General features: G+C 40.6%; 1 protein-coding gene across 5 annotated transcripts in view; it reads right to left on the bottom strand.

The window, feature by feature from the left end:
• The window catches only part of LOC128702751 (putative uncharacterized protein MYH16), a 64,186-nt gene extending 49,879 nt beyond the window's left edge, over positions 1-14,307 (bottom strand). Inside the window, exons 1-4 of one of the 5 annotated variants that reach the window (XM_070101840.1) lie at positions 14,048-14,305; positions 13,815-13,920; positions 5,001-5,203; positions 26-191 (exon numbers count right to left, since the gene is read on the bottom strand). In XM_070101840.1, the coding sequence (XP_069957941.1) occupies positions 26-191; positions 5,001-5,203; positions 13,815-13,908 (463 nt within the window). In that variant the 5' untranslated portion in view covers positions 13,909-13,920; positions 14,048-14,305. Of the gene's footprint in view, positions 1-25; positions 192-5,000; positions 5,204-13,814 lie in introns of all 5 variants that reach the window. The other 4 variants (XM_070101841.1, XM_070101839.1, XM_070101842.1 and 1 more) reach the window with 4 other exon arrangements.
• Positions 14,308-15,707: the final 1,400 nt, after the last annotated feature.

Raw genomic sequence — 15,707 nt, 5'->3', positions numbered from 1 at the left:
ACTGGTAATACACAAGTTAACTGACCACAGAGAAGTCTGGTCTCCTCCAGGTGGAGATGCTGGTGCTCCTGCTTGATGGCTTTCTTCCTGTTGGGAATCTGTGGATTATCCAGCCTCACCTGGTTGTGAAACTCTGCAGCTTTCTTCACAAAATCCTCTACCATCTCCTCCCGGCTCATCTCCTCAGATTCCTGCAGTGCAATATATATATAGTTTGTTTGCCAGGGAAAGAGGGGGAGAGGGAGGGGGACAGATAGGGAGGGGGATAAAGGGAAGGGAGAAAGAAAAAAAAAGGAAGAGAGAAAGAGTGATAAGCAGCCTTAGAGTGTAAAGATACTGACCAGCTTCACATAAAACAATCACTAAGGTAGTACATCACAATTTAATAAACCTCAATTTAACAGACTATTGAAAAATTGGAAAAAATCACCAGCTCCACAATTTCATCTTCAGTAAAAGGACATAAATGAAACTAATGCGATATTTTATTGTGGCAACGTTTTGCTCTCCAGGAGCTTTGTCAAGCCACTACGGCTTGAAAGGAGCAAAACGTTGCCACACTAACATGTTGCATTAGTTGCATTTGTGTCCTTTTACTTAACATATTGTCAGTACTTCTACCAACATTAATACAATTTCATTTTTATCCACTACAATCACCATTATCAGCCACTCACTGATGGTTGACAGTATTTACAGCATGCCAGCTTCACTTTATTAACCCATTAAAACATATATTTACTCACTTACAGTATTATACTCATGGAGAGCCCCTATGCCTGTTGGGGTCATACATCTACTCTGGAATGGAAGGCAATTAGGTTTAATCCAAGTGGATGTTAAATCCAGATCTGTGGATCAGGAGCTTTTCACTGGCATCAAAACACATTCACTTTTGAAAGGATATTTAGGCACAAATAAGGATTAAGGATTTTATTCCTTTGCATAGTTTACAACGTGTAATTAGAATTTTGATTTGGTAAGTACAAAGAAAGCCACTATCATACCCAGGCATTTTGGGTAGACTAAACCTAATGTCTAACAGACTGCTTAATACTAGGTATATATAACATAGCTGGTTTGAATTGAACATCAGTTTTTATATATTTCAACAGAGGTAGTTAGTGGTTTACCAACAATTGAATTTATAATTGAGATGAATTGATTAACAGGTTACAGCATTATATTTTGGCACATTTTACATAATGAGATTGGAACCAATTAAATTTTGAAATAATTTTAAAATATTTAGGAATTTTTGAGTTGTTGGTGGCAATAATATACAGTGTTTGTGTGGTTAATTTTGGGAGATGATGTGATTTCTAAGCAGAGCCTTGAAATGGTGTGCAGGCAGGGCCCTTTTGTATGTTCAGGCAATGAATTCCAGATCTTAGGGCCCTTTATGTGCATAGCATTATTACATAGAGAGAGATGGGCATGAGGGCTATCAGAGTGTTTTGTGTCTTGTGTCATGCAAGCGTGTTCTGTTGTAGTTCTCGAGGAGTTTGAGAAGAGTGTTAATATTGAAGAATAATGTTCTGTGTATGTAGTAGGCACAATAATATGAGTTAGTATTTTGTATGTTAAGTAGGTTCAAGCTCTTAAATAGTGGTGGGGTGTGTTGCTTGGCGCAGGAGTTAGTAATCAATCTCACAGCAGCTTTTTGCTGGATTATTAAAGGTTTAAGGTGATTTGCTGTGGTTGAACCCCATACACAAATACCATAGGTGAGGTAAGGGTAGATGAAAGAGTGGTAAAGAGCAAGAAGTGCTGTTTGGGGTACATAGTACCATATCTTTGAAAGAATGCCTACTGTATTGGAGATTTTTATGGAAATATGCTGTATGTGGATCTGAAAATTAAGACAGCAGTCAATGTGGAGCCCTAGAAATTTGCTGTCAGTGCCTTGAAATGGGGGAACCATTTATCAATATGTTTAGTTGAATATTTGCAGCTCTGCTTCCAAATAGTATGAAGTAGGTTTTGTCAATATTGAGAGTAAGTTTGTTGGTCGTCATCCAAGTGGATATTTTTAGCAGATCATCATTTACAGTGTTTCTAAGTATGGTTTGGTTTGGGTGAGAGAAGACATATGTAGTGTCATCTTCAAAAAGAACAGGTTTAAGTAGTTTAGAAGCATTGGGGAGGTCAATGATATAAATGAGAAGGAATAGTGGTCCAAGGACACTACCCTGGGGACTCCAACAAGAACAGGTTGTGTGGTGGAGGCAAAATCATTTGTGTATACATACTGGTGACTATTGCTATGATTTTAGGTAATCTAGTGAGTGTCCTCTGACCCCATAATGTTCAAGTATTAGGTGCAAGAGATCGTGGTCGACTGTATCAAATGCTTTCCATAGGTCTATGAAGAGACCCAGTGGAATTTCCTTTTTTTCGAGTCATACAGAAGTTCAAGCACATGTATAATTGCATCATTTGTACTTTTGCTTAGCCTAAATCCAAACTGGTAAGGGTTAAGTATGTTGTGGGATACTAAGTAGGAGTAAACTTGCTTGTGACTTAATTTTTCAAAGATTCTGGATAGAAGGGGAAAGTTTGATATAGGTCTATAGTTGTTTAAATCAGTAGGATTACTTCCTTTGTGGATCGGAGTAATAATCCTGTGGCACTTGATCTTCAAGAATACCACTCATGCTAGAATGACCATGACATACGATCTACAAGAGTACAGTATTTCTTGTGGTACTAGAATGACAATGACATGTACTCCACAAGAGTACAGTATTTCTCGTGGTACTAGAATGAGTACATTATTTCTCGTGGTACTAGAATGAGTACAGTATTTCTCGTGGTACTAGAATGAGTACAGCATTTCTCGTACTAGAATGAGTACAGTATTTCTCGTGGTACTAGAATGAGTACAGTATTTCTCATGGTACTAGAATGAGTACAGCATTTCTCGTACTAGAATGAGTACAGTATTTCTCGTGGTACTAGAATGAGTACAGTATTTCTCGTGGTACTAGAATGAGTACAGTATTTCTCGTGGTATTAGAATGGCTCAAATACCAATAACAGGACGATCATGTCTGTCACAGCTGCTGAACCATTATGACAGAATTACGGAGGCACTGGAAGACAACCAAAACGCAGATGTGATTTACACAGATTTTGCAAAGGCGTTTGAACACAAAAAGTAGTAGTGAACAGGGCAAGATCCAGCATCAGTGAGGTCAAAAGCTCAGTGCCCCAAGGCACTGTCCTGGCACCTCTGCTGTTCCTCATCCTCATAGCAGACATAGACAAAAACACCCAGCACACTTTTGTATCATCATTTGCAGATGACACTAAAATAAGCATGAAAGTCAGTACGGTAGAGGACACTGAAAAAGTACAGGAAGACATAAACAGGGTTTTTCAGTGGGCAGTGGAAAACAACATGATATTCAATGGTGATAAGTTCCAGCTGCTTAGGTATGGAAAGAATGAAGAGCTCAAAAGGAACACCATAAACAAAACTCAAGAGGGTCACCAAATAGAACGTAAGGAACACGTAAAAGACCTAGGAATAATTATGTCAGCGGACCTTTCTTTTAAAGACCATAACAAGACAAAGATCATGACAGCCAGGAAGATGACTGGGTGGGTATTGAGAACTTTCAAAACAAGGGAAATAATGCCGATGGTGACACTCTTCAAATCGCTAGTGCTCCCTCACTTAGAATATTGCTCAGTGATGACGGCCCTGTTCAAGGCAGGAGAAATATCGGAGCTGGAACAAATACAGAGATCGTTTATGGTTCACATTGAGCCAGTAAAGCACCTAAACTACTGGGAACGCCTGCAAGTCTTGAACATGTACTCATTGGAGCGAAGGAGAGAGAGGTACATGATAATATATACCTGGAAGGTACTCGAGGGCTTGGTCCCAAATCTGCACACTGCCATAACAACATACTGGAGTGAGAGATATGGGAGGAAGTGTAAAATAAACCCAGTGAGGAGCAGGGGTGCGGTGGGGACAATAAGGGAACACTGTATCAACATGTGGGGTCCCAGACTTTTCAACATCTTACCAGAAGATATCAGAAACACTGCTGGAACAAGTGTAGAAGCCTTCAAGAGGAAACTAGAAAAGTATCTTCGCCAGGTGCCAGATCAACCAGGCTGTGATGGATATGTGGGGCAGTGGGCCTCCAGCAGCAACAGCCTGGTTGACCAGGCAAGCACCAGACAAGCCTGGCCCATGGCCAGGCTCAGAGTAGATATACTCTCGAAATTCTTCAAAGGTATATCAAAGGTAAAGGTAAAATGCTACCTTCAAGAGGGATGTGCCTAGATGTTAGTGAAGGACTAGACTCAATGAACTGGATCTACTCTCCAATTCCTTCAATCACACATAATTATGTAATAATGTGCCATTTCCCAAGAATTGTGATCCATACAGAAAGACACAGCCCCAGACATTTTATACAAGAGGAGCTTAGGGTGTAGAAATCAGGTTGACAGAGGGGGTATAGGGGACTTGTCTTGAAGCAGCATTTTTACTGTTTTTATTTGGGTGGGCCTGAGGGAATTTGGGGGGGGTCATCCCCCCCATTGCCTCCCTATGGTACCAGTACTGCAGAGAGGTTTATAACAATATAGGCAGCTAAGCAAGTCAAGCTGTTTGAGTTACAAGGCAACACAAAGACTATCTTTGGTGTAACTTCCCAGTGAATGCAACGAAAATGTGCTTCCAATTTTTGTGCATAATATATAGTAACTTTCCTGAAGCAGATTATAGAACTCCAATGGAAATAAAACAGACAATCCTTGCTAACATCCCAACTTCACTGAATTATCTGGGTTACTAACCCTGTGGCTTAATAATTCAAACAAAATCTTCTTACCTCCCAATCTTCAGGCACTGTATGACCTCTCTGGGTTTGCCACTACCCCAAGTACTACCATTGCTACCAATAATCATAATTAAATAATAATAATAATTAGTGAAGACAATAAATGGAATTTGAAGCACAAACTAGAAAGCTCACCAAGCTCTGGAGTTGATCCTCCAGCTCAGAGTCATTCAGCTTGATATGGTGAAGGAATCTGTGATGGAGGAGGAGGTCAGTGTCGAGCTGCTCCTCCAGTGTGTACAGCTGCAGTTTGGTGGCCTTCAGCTCCTCCTGCAGCTGACTGATTTCCTTCTTAACCTTGGCACCCACTGTGCACTGAAGTGCTATCTTCTCTTCCACTGTGGAAAGAAAAGGTTTTGTTTAGACTTTGCATGCTCCTCCACTGTGGAAAGGCAAGTTTTTAGACTTTGCATGCTCCTAAACTGTGGAAAGATAAGTTTTAATTTAATAACAACAACAATAATAATAATAATAATAATAATAATAATAATAATAATAATAATAATAATAATAATAATAATAATAATAATAATAATAATATCTATTTCTACAAGTACATGTACAAGGTATACAAGCCTAGCTGATGTCAATGACACTACTATATATAAAGCTGCTTTTTATGCAGAATATTTTGGGCAAATTAGGTCAGTTTTGTTCCAGGATGAGACCCACACCAGTCAACTAACACCCAGGTACCCAGTTTTCACTGATGGGTGAACATGGACAACCAGTGTAAGGAAACACATCCAGTGTTTCAACCCTCACTTCGAATCGAACCAAGACCCTTACTGTATGAAGCGAGAGCTTTTGCCACCAGGCCACGGGGAATTGTGGCTTCATATTTTATATTTGAAGGTCTTTGTACCATCAATGCATCCTTGAAGCTATTTGCACCATATTACATAATAAAAAATACCTTTATGCACACTTAGAAAAGATGGGGTATTATCCAAATGGCTTCAAGAAAAAATCCAAATATTTTTTCTGAAGTCCTTTTTATATCTACAATACAGCAGAACCCCTGTATCCACTGATTCGGTATCTGCGTTTTCAGTTATCCACGGTTTACTGTGGCCCAAAAATGCCTCTTAATTTTGCATAATAATGGCCCCAGAGTGCAAAAGTAGAAAAGCTGGCAATTCTTCAAGCCTAAGAGAAGCCATGAAGTGCTTCCCATTAGTGAAAAAGCAATAATTCTCCACTTATTGTGTATAATTTATCAATTAAACTTTGTAATATGTATGCATTGAACTTATTTATACATGTATAGGGTTTTCTACTATCCGCGATTTGAGTATCCACGGCAAGTCCTTAAAAGATAAAGATAACACACCCCATCATCAGCTAACCAAATGAAAACCCCCCAATTCTCTTTTTTGTATCCTGAACACATCCAAAACAATATAGACTTACTCTTGTTATCTGTAATTCCCCCATAACTTACACCTACACCCACCCAAATGATTGTAAACATACAATTCCAAATACAGTGGACCCTCGACCAACGATATTAATCAGTTCCAGAGAGCTTATCCTTAGGTGAATTTATTGTTAGTCAAATTAATTTTCCCCATAAGAAATAATGGAAATCCAATTAATAATCCGTTCCAGACACCCAAAAGTACGGAAAAAAACTTTTTTCACATGAAATATACATTTTCCTACACGGAAAAACAAGGATACATGCACAATAAATACTGTACTAAATGAAGAATAAGTGACACTTACCTTTATTGAAGATGTTTGAAGATGTAGTGATGAGTGATGAGATGGGAGGAGGGGAGATGGAGATGTATTATTGTTTGGAAGGGGAATCCCCTTCCATAAGGACTTTAGGTACCAAGTCCTTTTCGAGGGTTATTTCCCTTCTATTTTTAATGCCACTTGGAACAACTTGAGAGTCACTGGACCTCTGTCGCACCAAAAATCTGTCCATAGAGCTTTGTACCTCTTGTCCCTTTAAGATTTTCCTAAAATGGGGCACAACATTGTCATTGTAAAAGTCACCAGCACGGCTTGCAATACCCGTGTCAGAGTGATTTTCATCTATAAAGGTTTGCACCTTTGTCCACATTGTACAAATTTCCTTAATCATTGAAGAAGGCAACTTCCTCAATTTCTCTCTCCCCTCCTCTGAAGCAATTTCCTCAGTTGTGGCCTCTTGCTGTTGCAGATGCTCTTGCAGCTCATCAGTGGTTAGTTCTTCATCGTCGTCCTCCACCAACTCTTCCACATCCTCCCCACTAACCTCCAACCCCCAAGGACTTCCCCAATGCCAAAATAGACTCCACAACTGGCATAGGCTTCTCAGGGTTAGCCCCAAACCCTTCAAAATCCCTCTCTTGTACACATTCTGGCCACAATTTCCTCCAAGCAGAGTTCAAGGTCCTGTCAGTCACTCCCTCCCAAGCCTTACCTATAAGGTTTATGCAAGTGAGGATACTAAAGTGATCTTTCCAAAAGTCTCTTTGGGTCAATTGAGTGTCTGAGGTCACTTCAAAGCACTTTTGAAATTGCTTTGGTGTACAGTTTTTTTGAAATCTGAAATGATCTGCCAGTCCATGGGCTGGAGGAGAGGAGTGGTATTAGGAGGCAAGAACTTCACTTTGATAAAACTCAACTCCCCCGAAATTCGCTCTGGCAACTCTTGAGGATGAGCAGGAGCATTGTCTAATACCAGCAGGTACTTGAGGCTAAATTTATTTTCCAGGAGGTAATTTTTCACAGTTGGGCCAAACACATGATAAAACCAATCAGAAAATGTCCCTAGTGACCCATGCTTTACTGTTTGCCCTCCATATCACACACAAATTAGCCTTGACGACATTGTTTTTCTTGAACACTCTGGGAGTTTCAGAGTGATACATGAGTAGAGGCTTCACTTGCAAACCCCACTAGCATTACTACACAACATGAGAGTTACCCTGTCTTTCACAGGCTTGTGTCCTGGCAGTGCCTTTTCCTCCTGTGAAATATAGGTCCTGTTTGGCATTTTCTTCCAAAAGAGGCCCGTTTCATCACAATTAAACACTTGTTGGGGTTTTAATTTTTCAGTGTCTATGTACTCCTTGAATTCCTCCACATATTTTTCCAGCTGCTTTTTGGTCCGAACTGGCAGCCTCATCATGCCTTACCACACTGTGTATGCCACTACAATTCTTAAATCTCTCAAACCAACCTTTGCTGGCCTTAAATTCAATAACATCACCACTAGTTGCAGGCATTTTTTTAATTAAATCGTCATGCAACTGCCTTGCCTTTTCATATATAACTGATTGAGAGATACTATCTCCTGATATCTGTTTCTTGTTTATCCACAACAACAACAGTCTCTCAACATCTTCGAGTACTTGCGATCTCTGTTTTGAAAACATACTTGCACCTTTCACAACAATAGCTTCCTTGACTGCCTTTCTGTTGGCCAAGATAGTAGCGAGGGTTGATTGGGGTTTGTTATACAACCTGGCGAGCTCGGAGACACACACTCCACTTTCATACTTTGTGATTATCTCCTTCTTCATTTCGATTGTAATTCTCACCCTTTTTACCACAGGGTTGGCACTAGAAGCTTTCTTTGGGCCCATGGTGGCTTATTTAGCAGTTGCAAGCACTAAAAACACTGGAATATAAAATGTACTGAATGTATGTGTGGAAGCGACCGCACTGGCTTGTAAACACTGGCACACTAACTGAGGGCATGGCAGCTAAGGCGTGCTCAGGCCAGACGGACACGTGGACGTGTTCGGGACAAATGTTGTTAGTCGAGTTTTTCATCGTTGGTCAGGCCAAAATTTTTACATTAAAAAGCTTCGTTAGGCAATTTTTCGTTAGACGATGCCTTCAGTGGTCAGGAGTCTACTGTATAGCTATTGCCTACCATATCTTAAATTAGCCCTATTAAATCTTAAGTTAATCCAAAGTTTGTCTATGATACTCTCCCATTATGGCTTTAATAGAAACAATGTATCATGCCAAGAAAATTCGAATCCTATTACTAAATCTACCATTTGTAATAGTAAATGATTTCAACTACCTAACTTTTTTAAACCTAATAATGTATGTACCTAACTGAGAAGGTATCTAATTATAGACCTATTAATATGCTCAAATGTACTGATCAAATATAACCTATATCAAAATAGCGTAAGAATTGGTATCAGTCTGCCTGAAGTGCCTAGGCATGTTAGTGGCCATCTTTTCCATTAAAATCTCATAACATGTAAACCTAACATTGTAAACTTTACAAGGAAATAAATGTTTATATCTGTATTTATATAAAGAAAAAGATTTATTTCTTTGTAAAGGCTACAATGTGTAATTACAATTTTGGTTTGCCAAGTACAAAGAAAGCCACTATCATGCTGGGGCATATTGGGCAGACTAATCCTAGTACATAGTAACTACTTAAAACTAGACAAGATAATAGTGCTTAACTTTATTACAATCTTACTGAATCTTAATACCAGTGCAAGGTAGTCAAGGTGGAGGTTTATAATACTGTAATAATAATCTTGATGTTGCACATAATAAAAAACAATATTACAATTAATGGTTCAGGCAGTAATATATCATGGATTGGCAGATGTTTAAAAGTCTAGAGTTCACATAATATAACTAATTAGAAGTTGTATTGAGAGATAAGATGATTTTTTAGTAAAGTTCGAATTGGAATGTATCCCTTGCAGATACGGGAGTCTTTTGTACAATGGGTTCAAGGACACAAAAAAGTCCTGGAACCAATCCCCACAGGGAGGGATTGGTTCCAGGACACCCCCCACCCCCACCCACCCTGAGGATACCAAAATCTGCAGATGTTCAAGTCCCTTATATGAAAATGGCATAGTATCTGCACATAACCTACACACATCCTCCCTTATACATGTACTGTATTTTAAATCACCTCTACATTGTATATAATACCTAATACAATGTAAATATTATGTAAATAGTTATATGGTATTGTTTCGGTTGAGGACTGAGGATCTTCAAGTACTGAAGGTCGAGGCTTCACAACTGCAGATGCTTTAGTTAGAAACATTTTTATAGGAAGCTGTTTCTTCTTTTTCTTTGTATCATCAAATAAATCTTGCAGTGTTGTAGGCATGTTGTTATCCCTCCTCGGATGACATGGAGGCTTCGTTCCATTGAAGGATTGAACTTGAGAATCATATCCTTTAATGGATTGAATATTTTCGACCCACAGTTGGTTGAATCTGCAGAAGTGGAATCCGCGGATATGGAGGGCAGTTGAAGAAGTGGAGATCTGAAGTGTTCAGTCCCTCAGTCTTGAAAGTGACAGGCTGAAGGACTGAATGCCTCAAAATCTCCACTACTTCAACTGTCACCAATACAATAGTCACCTCTGCATTTGTATTGTAACATCACTGGTATACAACACCAACAAGTTGAAGAATTAGATACATGTGCAATAAGTAGATGAGTAAGACATATGCCACACTCTTACTCTCACAATAATTGACCTTACCTACCCACAAGTAGAAGAGTATGATTTATGCAACACTCCCTGGTCTCACAAATCCCTGACCTTTTCTACTGTAAAGTAGATGAGTAAGACATGCAACAGTTTGGTACCTTCTTTTCCACGACTTGGCAGGCAGTGCAACACCTGGAACGCCCTCTGGGTGTTCCAGGTGCTGCACTGATTGATTCAACTTAGAGGTAAAGACTATGTGATCAGTCTTGAAGTAGTTTCGAGGTAATCAGTCTCTTATACTGGACACTTTTCAAGGCTGATACACTGATCACATCATCTCTACATCTAAATTGCTGCAGCTATCTCCAGTTTTAGCTACTTTGTATTCAATTGAAGAAACCACCTGGTAGATGGCAGTGCAATGCCTGGAACACCCTCTGGGTGTCCTGACTACTGAACCACTATGACAAGGTCCTGGATGCTCTAGAAGACAAACAAAACACAGATGTACTATACACAGACTTTGCAAAAAGCCTTTGACAAGTGTGACCATGGCATAATAGCGCACAAAATGCGCGATAAAGGAGAAGTTGGTAGATGGCTCTATAATTTCCTAACAAATAGAACACAAATAGTAGAAAACAGAGTAAAGTCTTAGGTGGCTACTGCGAAAAGCTTTCTTCCACAAAGCATAGTACTCCCTCCCATTCTGCTCCTCATCCTCATATGTGACACAAACAGGGATGTAAGCCACAGCACCATGTCTTCCTTTGCAGATGACACCCGAATTTGCATGATAGTGTCCTCCATTGAAGACACCTGGAGTTTACCTGGAGAGGGTTTCAGGGGTCAATGCACCCACAGCTTGGTCTGAGACCAGGTCTCATGGCGGATCAGGGTCTGATCAACCAGGCTGTTACTGCTGGCTGCACGCAAACTAACGTACGAACCACAGCCCGGTTGGTCAGGTACTGACTTTAGGTGCCTGTCCAGTGCCTTCTTGAAGACAGCCAGGGGTCTACTGGTAATCCCCTTTATGTATGCTGGGAGGCAGTTGAACAGCCTTGGGCCCCGGACTCTTATTGTGTTGCCTCTCAGTGTAACATGGCACCCCTCCTTTTCAGTGGGGAAATGTTGCATCTCCTGCCGAGTCTTTTGCTTTTGTAGGGAGTGATTTTCATGTGCAAGTTTGGTACTAATCCCTCTAGGATTTTCCAAGTGTATATTACCATGTATCTCTCTTGTCTGCTCTCCAGGGAAAACAAATCAAGGGCCTTCAACCGCTCCCAGTAATTTAGGTACCTTATTGTACTTATGTGTGCCGTAAAAGTTCTTTGTACACTTTCCAGGTCAGCAATTTCACCTGCCTTGAAAGGGGCAGTTAGTGTACAACAGTATTCCAGCCTAGAGAGAACAAGCAATTTGAAGAGAATCATCATGGGCTTGGCATCCCTAGTTTTGAAGGTTCTCATTATCCATCCTATCATTTTCCTAGCAGATGCGATTGATACATTGTTGTGGTCTTTGAAGGCAAGATCCTCTGGCATTATCACTCCCAGGTCCTTCACATTACTTTTTTGCTCTATTGTATGATTAGAATTTGTTGTATATCCTGATACAGTTTTAATTTCCTCAAGTTTTCCATATCTGAGTAGTTGAAATCTCCATTCACTGAGCTTCATAGTTTTGAATGGCCCATTTGAAGATTTGGTTTGTCTGTTTGGAGTCTTGCAGTGTCTTCGATGGTCACTGTCATGTCAATCTGGGTGTCATCCACAAAGGAAGACACAGAGCTATGGCTTACATCTCTGTCTAAGTCAGATATGAGGATGAGGAATAGAATGGGAGTGAGCACTGTGCCTTGTTGAAGAGCTTTTCACCGTAGCTGCCTCAGACTTTACTGTTTACTATTATTCTTTGTGTTCTATTTGTCAGGAAGTTGTAGATCCATCTACCAACTTTTCCTGTTATTCCTTATCACGCATTTTGTGCGCTATTACACTATGGTCACACTTGTCAAAAGCTTTTGCAAAGTCTGTGTATACTACATCTCTATTTTGTTTATCCTCTACAGCATCCAGGACCTTGTCATAGTGGTCCAGTAATTGAGACAGGCAGGAGCGACCTGCTCTAAACCCATGTTGCCCTGGGTTGTGTAACTCATGGGTATCCAGGTGATTGGCGATCTTACAATAATCCAGGCGGACATCAACCAAATCTTCAAATGGACCGCAGAAAAAAATATGAAGTTCAATGATGAAAAATTTCAACTACTCTGATATGAAAAAGTGAGAAAATTAAAACTAAATAAGAGTATAAAACAAATTCCAACCACACAATAGAGCCAAATCCTAATGTAAAAGTCCTGGAAGTGATAATGTCAGAGAATCTCACCTTCAAGGACCATAACATTGTATCAATCGCATCTGCTAGAAAAATGACAGGATGGATAATGAGAACGTTCAAAACTAGGGAGGCCAAGCCCATGATGACACTCTTCAGGTCACTTGTTCTATCTAGGCTGGAATATTGCTGCACACTAACAGCACCTTACAAGGCAGGTGAAATTGCTGACCTAGAAAATGTACAGAGAACCTTCACGGCGCGCATAACGGAGATAAAACACCTCAATTACTGGGAGCACTGGAGGTTCCTAAACCTGTATTCCCTGGAATGCAGGCGGGAGAGATACATGATTATATACATGTGGAAAGTCCTAGAGGGACTAGTACCGAACTTGCACACGAAAATCACTCACTACGAAAGCAAAAGACTTGGCAGACGATGCAACATCCCCTCAATGAAAAGCAGGGGTGTCACTAGCACGTTAAGAGACCATACAATAAGTGTCAAGGGCCCGAGACTGTTCAACTGCCTCCCAGCATACATAAGGAGGATTACCAACAGATCCCTGGCAGTCTTCAAGCTGGCACTGGACAAGCACTTAAAGTTGGTTCCTGACCAGCCAGGCTGTGGCTCGTACGTTGGTTTGCGTGCAGCCAGCAGTAACAGCCTGGTTGATCTGGCTCTGATCCACCAGGAGGCCTGGTCACAGACCGGGCAGCGGGGGCGTTGACCCCCGGAACCCTCACCAGGTATACATATTTTCCAAGGACGCCATCAGCATGTTGAAGCCTCGTGAAAAAAATATAACAATTTCACATTATATTTTATCAATGCTCAATTATTTAACTCCAATATCACACATAGTGCCAATAAGTGTTTAGAAATAGTATACTAAAAAATGGAAAAAAAACTAGTTTTAAAAAATATAACAACTTCCATATTTTCTGCTACGATTGACAAAACTTGAATTATTATTATTATTATAATCAAGGGGGAAGCGCTAAACCCGGAGGATTATACAGCGTCTGGGGGGGAGGATGTGGAAGGCATTCAGGCTTAATTCGGGGAACTGGAGGACAGATCCAATTCCCTAAATCAAGAGCCCCTCACCAACATCAAGGAACCTTCCTTGAGGGGACAAAACTTGAAACAGGTTCAGTTGTACTAACCTTGATTTATCTTCCTCTTCTTCTGCAGCAGGTAATCCTCAGACTGACGGATACCCTCCAATATAACATCAAGCTTAGAGCCTACCTCATTCATGACCACAGAAATCTGAAATAAGACGTGAGGAACAACTTTCATGGCGGCGTGGAGGACGCCAGGTGCTGCACCATCACCACTACAACATTAACACAAGTACAATACTTGGGTATCTTTATTGATGTAACGTTTCACCTACACGGTAGACTTCTTCAGTCAAATACAGATGTAGTAGTAAAAATAAAGATGTAATCAGTCCATCAGCCCTGGAGAAAAAGTATTTGAGGTGGTCATCAAACTGACGGACTGACCACCTCAAATACCTTTTCTCCAAAGTTAATGGCCTGATTACATCATCTTCATTTCACTACTACATCTGCTGCCTCTGTATTTGACTGAAGGAGCCTACTGTGTAGGTGAAACATTTCACCAATAAAGTTACCAACTGTTGCACATGTGTCGTTACCTTCACCTTGACGGTATTTTACACCATTTTCAACAGTACTAATACCTCGTACACTCTCTACACAAGTTGTTGTACACTACAACCATTGACTCAGAGGCAGTAAATAAGTAAGTCAAACAAGCAAACAAGAGTAGGCGAATAACTTAGTAAGTCAAACAAGTAATAGTAGGTGAATAAATACCTGGAGTTTACCTGGAGAGAGTTCCGGGGGTCAACGCCCCCGCTGCCCGGTCTGTGACCAGGCCTCCTGGTGGATCAGAACCTGATCAACCAGGCTGTTACTGCTGGCTGCACGCAATCCAACGTATGAGCCACAGCCCAGCTGGTCAGGTACCGACTTTAGGTGCTTGTCCAGTGCCAGCTTGAAGACAGCCAGGGGTCTGCTGGTAATTCCCCTTATGTATGCTGGGAGGCAGTTGAACAGTCTCGGGCCCCTGACACTTATTGTATTGTCTCTTAACGTGCTAGTGACACCCCTGTGTTTCATTGGGGGGATGTTGCATCGTCTGCCAAGTCTTTTGCTTTCGTTGTGAGTTATTTTCGTGTGCAAGTTCGGTACTAGTCCCTCTAGGATTTTCCAGGTGTATATAATCATATTTCTCTCCCTCCTGTGTTCTACGTAATACAGGTTCAGGAACTTCAAGTGTTCCCAGTAATTGAGGTGTTTTATGTCAGTTATGCGCGCCGTGAAGGTTCTCTGTACATTTTCTAGGTCAGCAATTTCACCTGCCTTGAAAGGTGCTGTTAGTGTGCAGCAATATTCCAGCCTAGATAAAACAAGTGACCTGAAGAGTATCATGGGCTTGGCCTCCTTAGTTTTGAAGGTTCTCATTATCCATCCTGTCATGTGGTTCCTACGTCGGTTTGCGTGCGGCCAACAGTAACAGCCTGGTTGATCAGGCCCTGATCCCCCATGAGGTCTGGTCACAGACCGGGCCGCGGGGGCGTTGACCCCCGAAACCCTCTCCAGATATAGTCACTGTGACTTACTTCCATTGGCGTCTCTGTTAAATCATAAAAATACATACATACATCTCTTCATTTATACTAAAATTAACACAGATCAATAAATCAGTTATGAAAAATTTAAAACTGCAAGAAATCATTATTATCCCTAAAATCTTCATTTTAATTCTTTATCCTCCATTGCTTTAAACAAGGTATAAATCTCCAAGCTTCAGATAAAAATATAATCTTTTCAATGGTTGGTCAATGGAGTTTGAAGCCTATCTACCACACGAGGGTCACTAAGGTTGCTGGTAATTATGAGACAAGATTTTGATGGGATTTTTAACCTGGAGTGTTAGTCACCCTGAATAACCCAAGACAGTCAGTGCATCATCGAAGACTGTTTTATTTCCATTGTGGACTAACACCCAGGTACCTACATACT

The sequence above is a fragment of the Cherax quadricarinatus genome, chromosome 79 (genome assembly GCF_038502225.1).
Source record: "Cherax quadricarinatus isolate ZL_2023a chromosome 79, ASM3850222v1, whole genome shotgun sequence".
In the NCBI taxonomy this organism is placed as follows: Eukaryota; Metazoa; Arthropoda; class Malacostraca; order Decapoda; family Parastacidae; genus Cherax; species Cherax quadricarinatus.
Note: the sequence above shows the minus strand (reverse complement) of the source record. Positions and strands in the feature narration are given on the sequence as shown.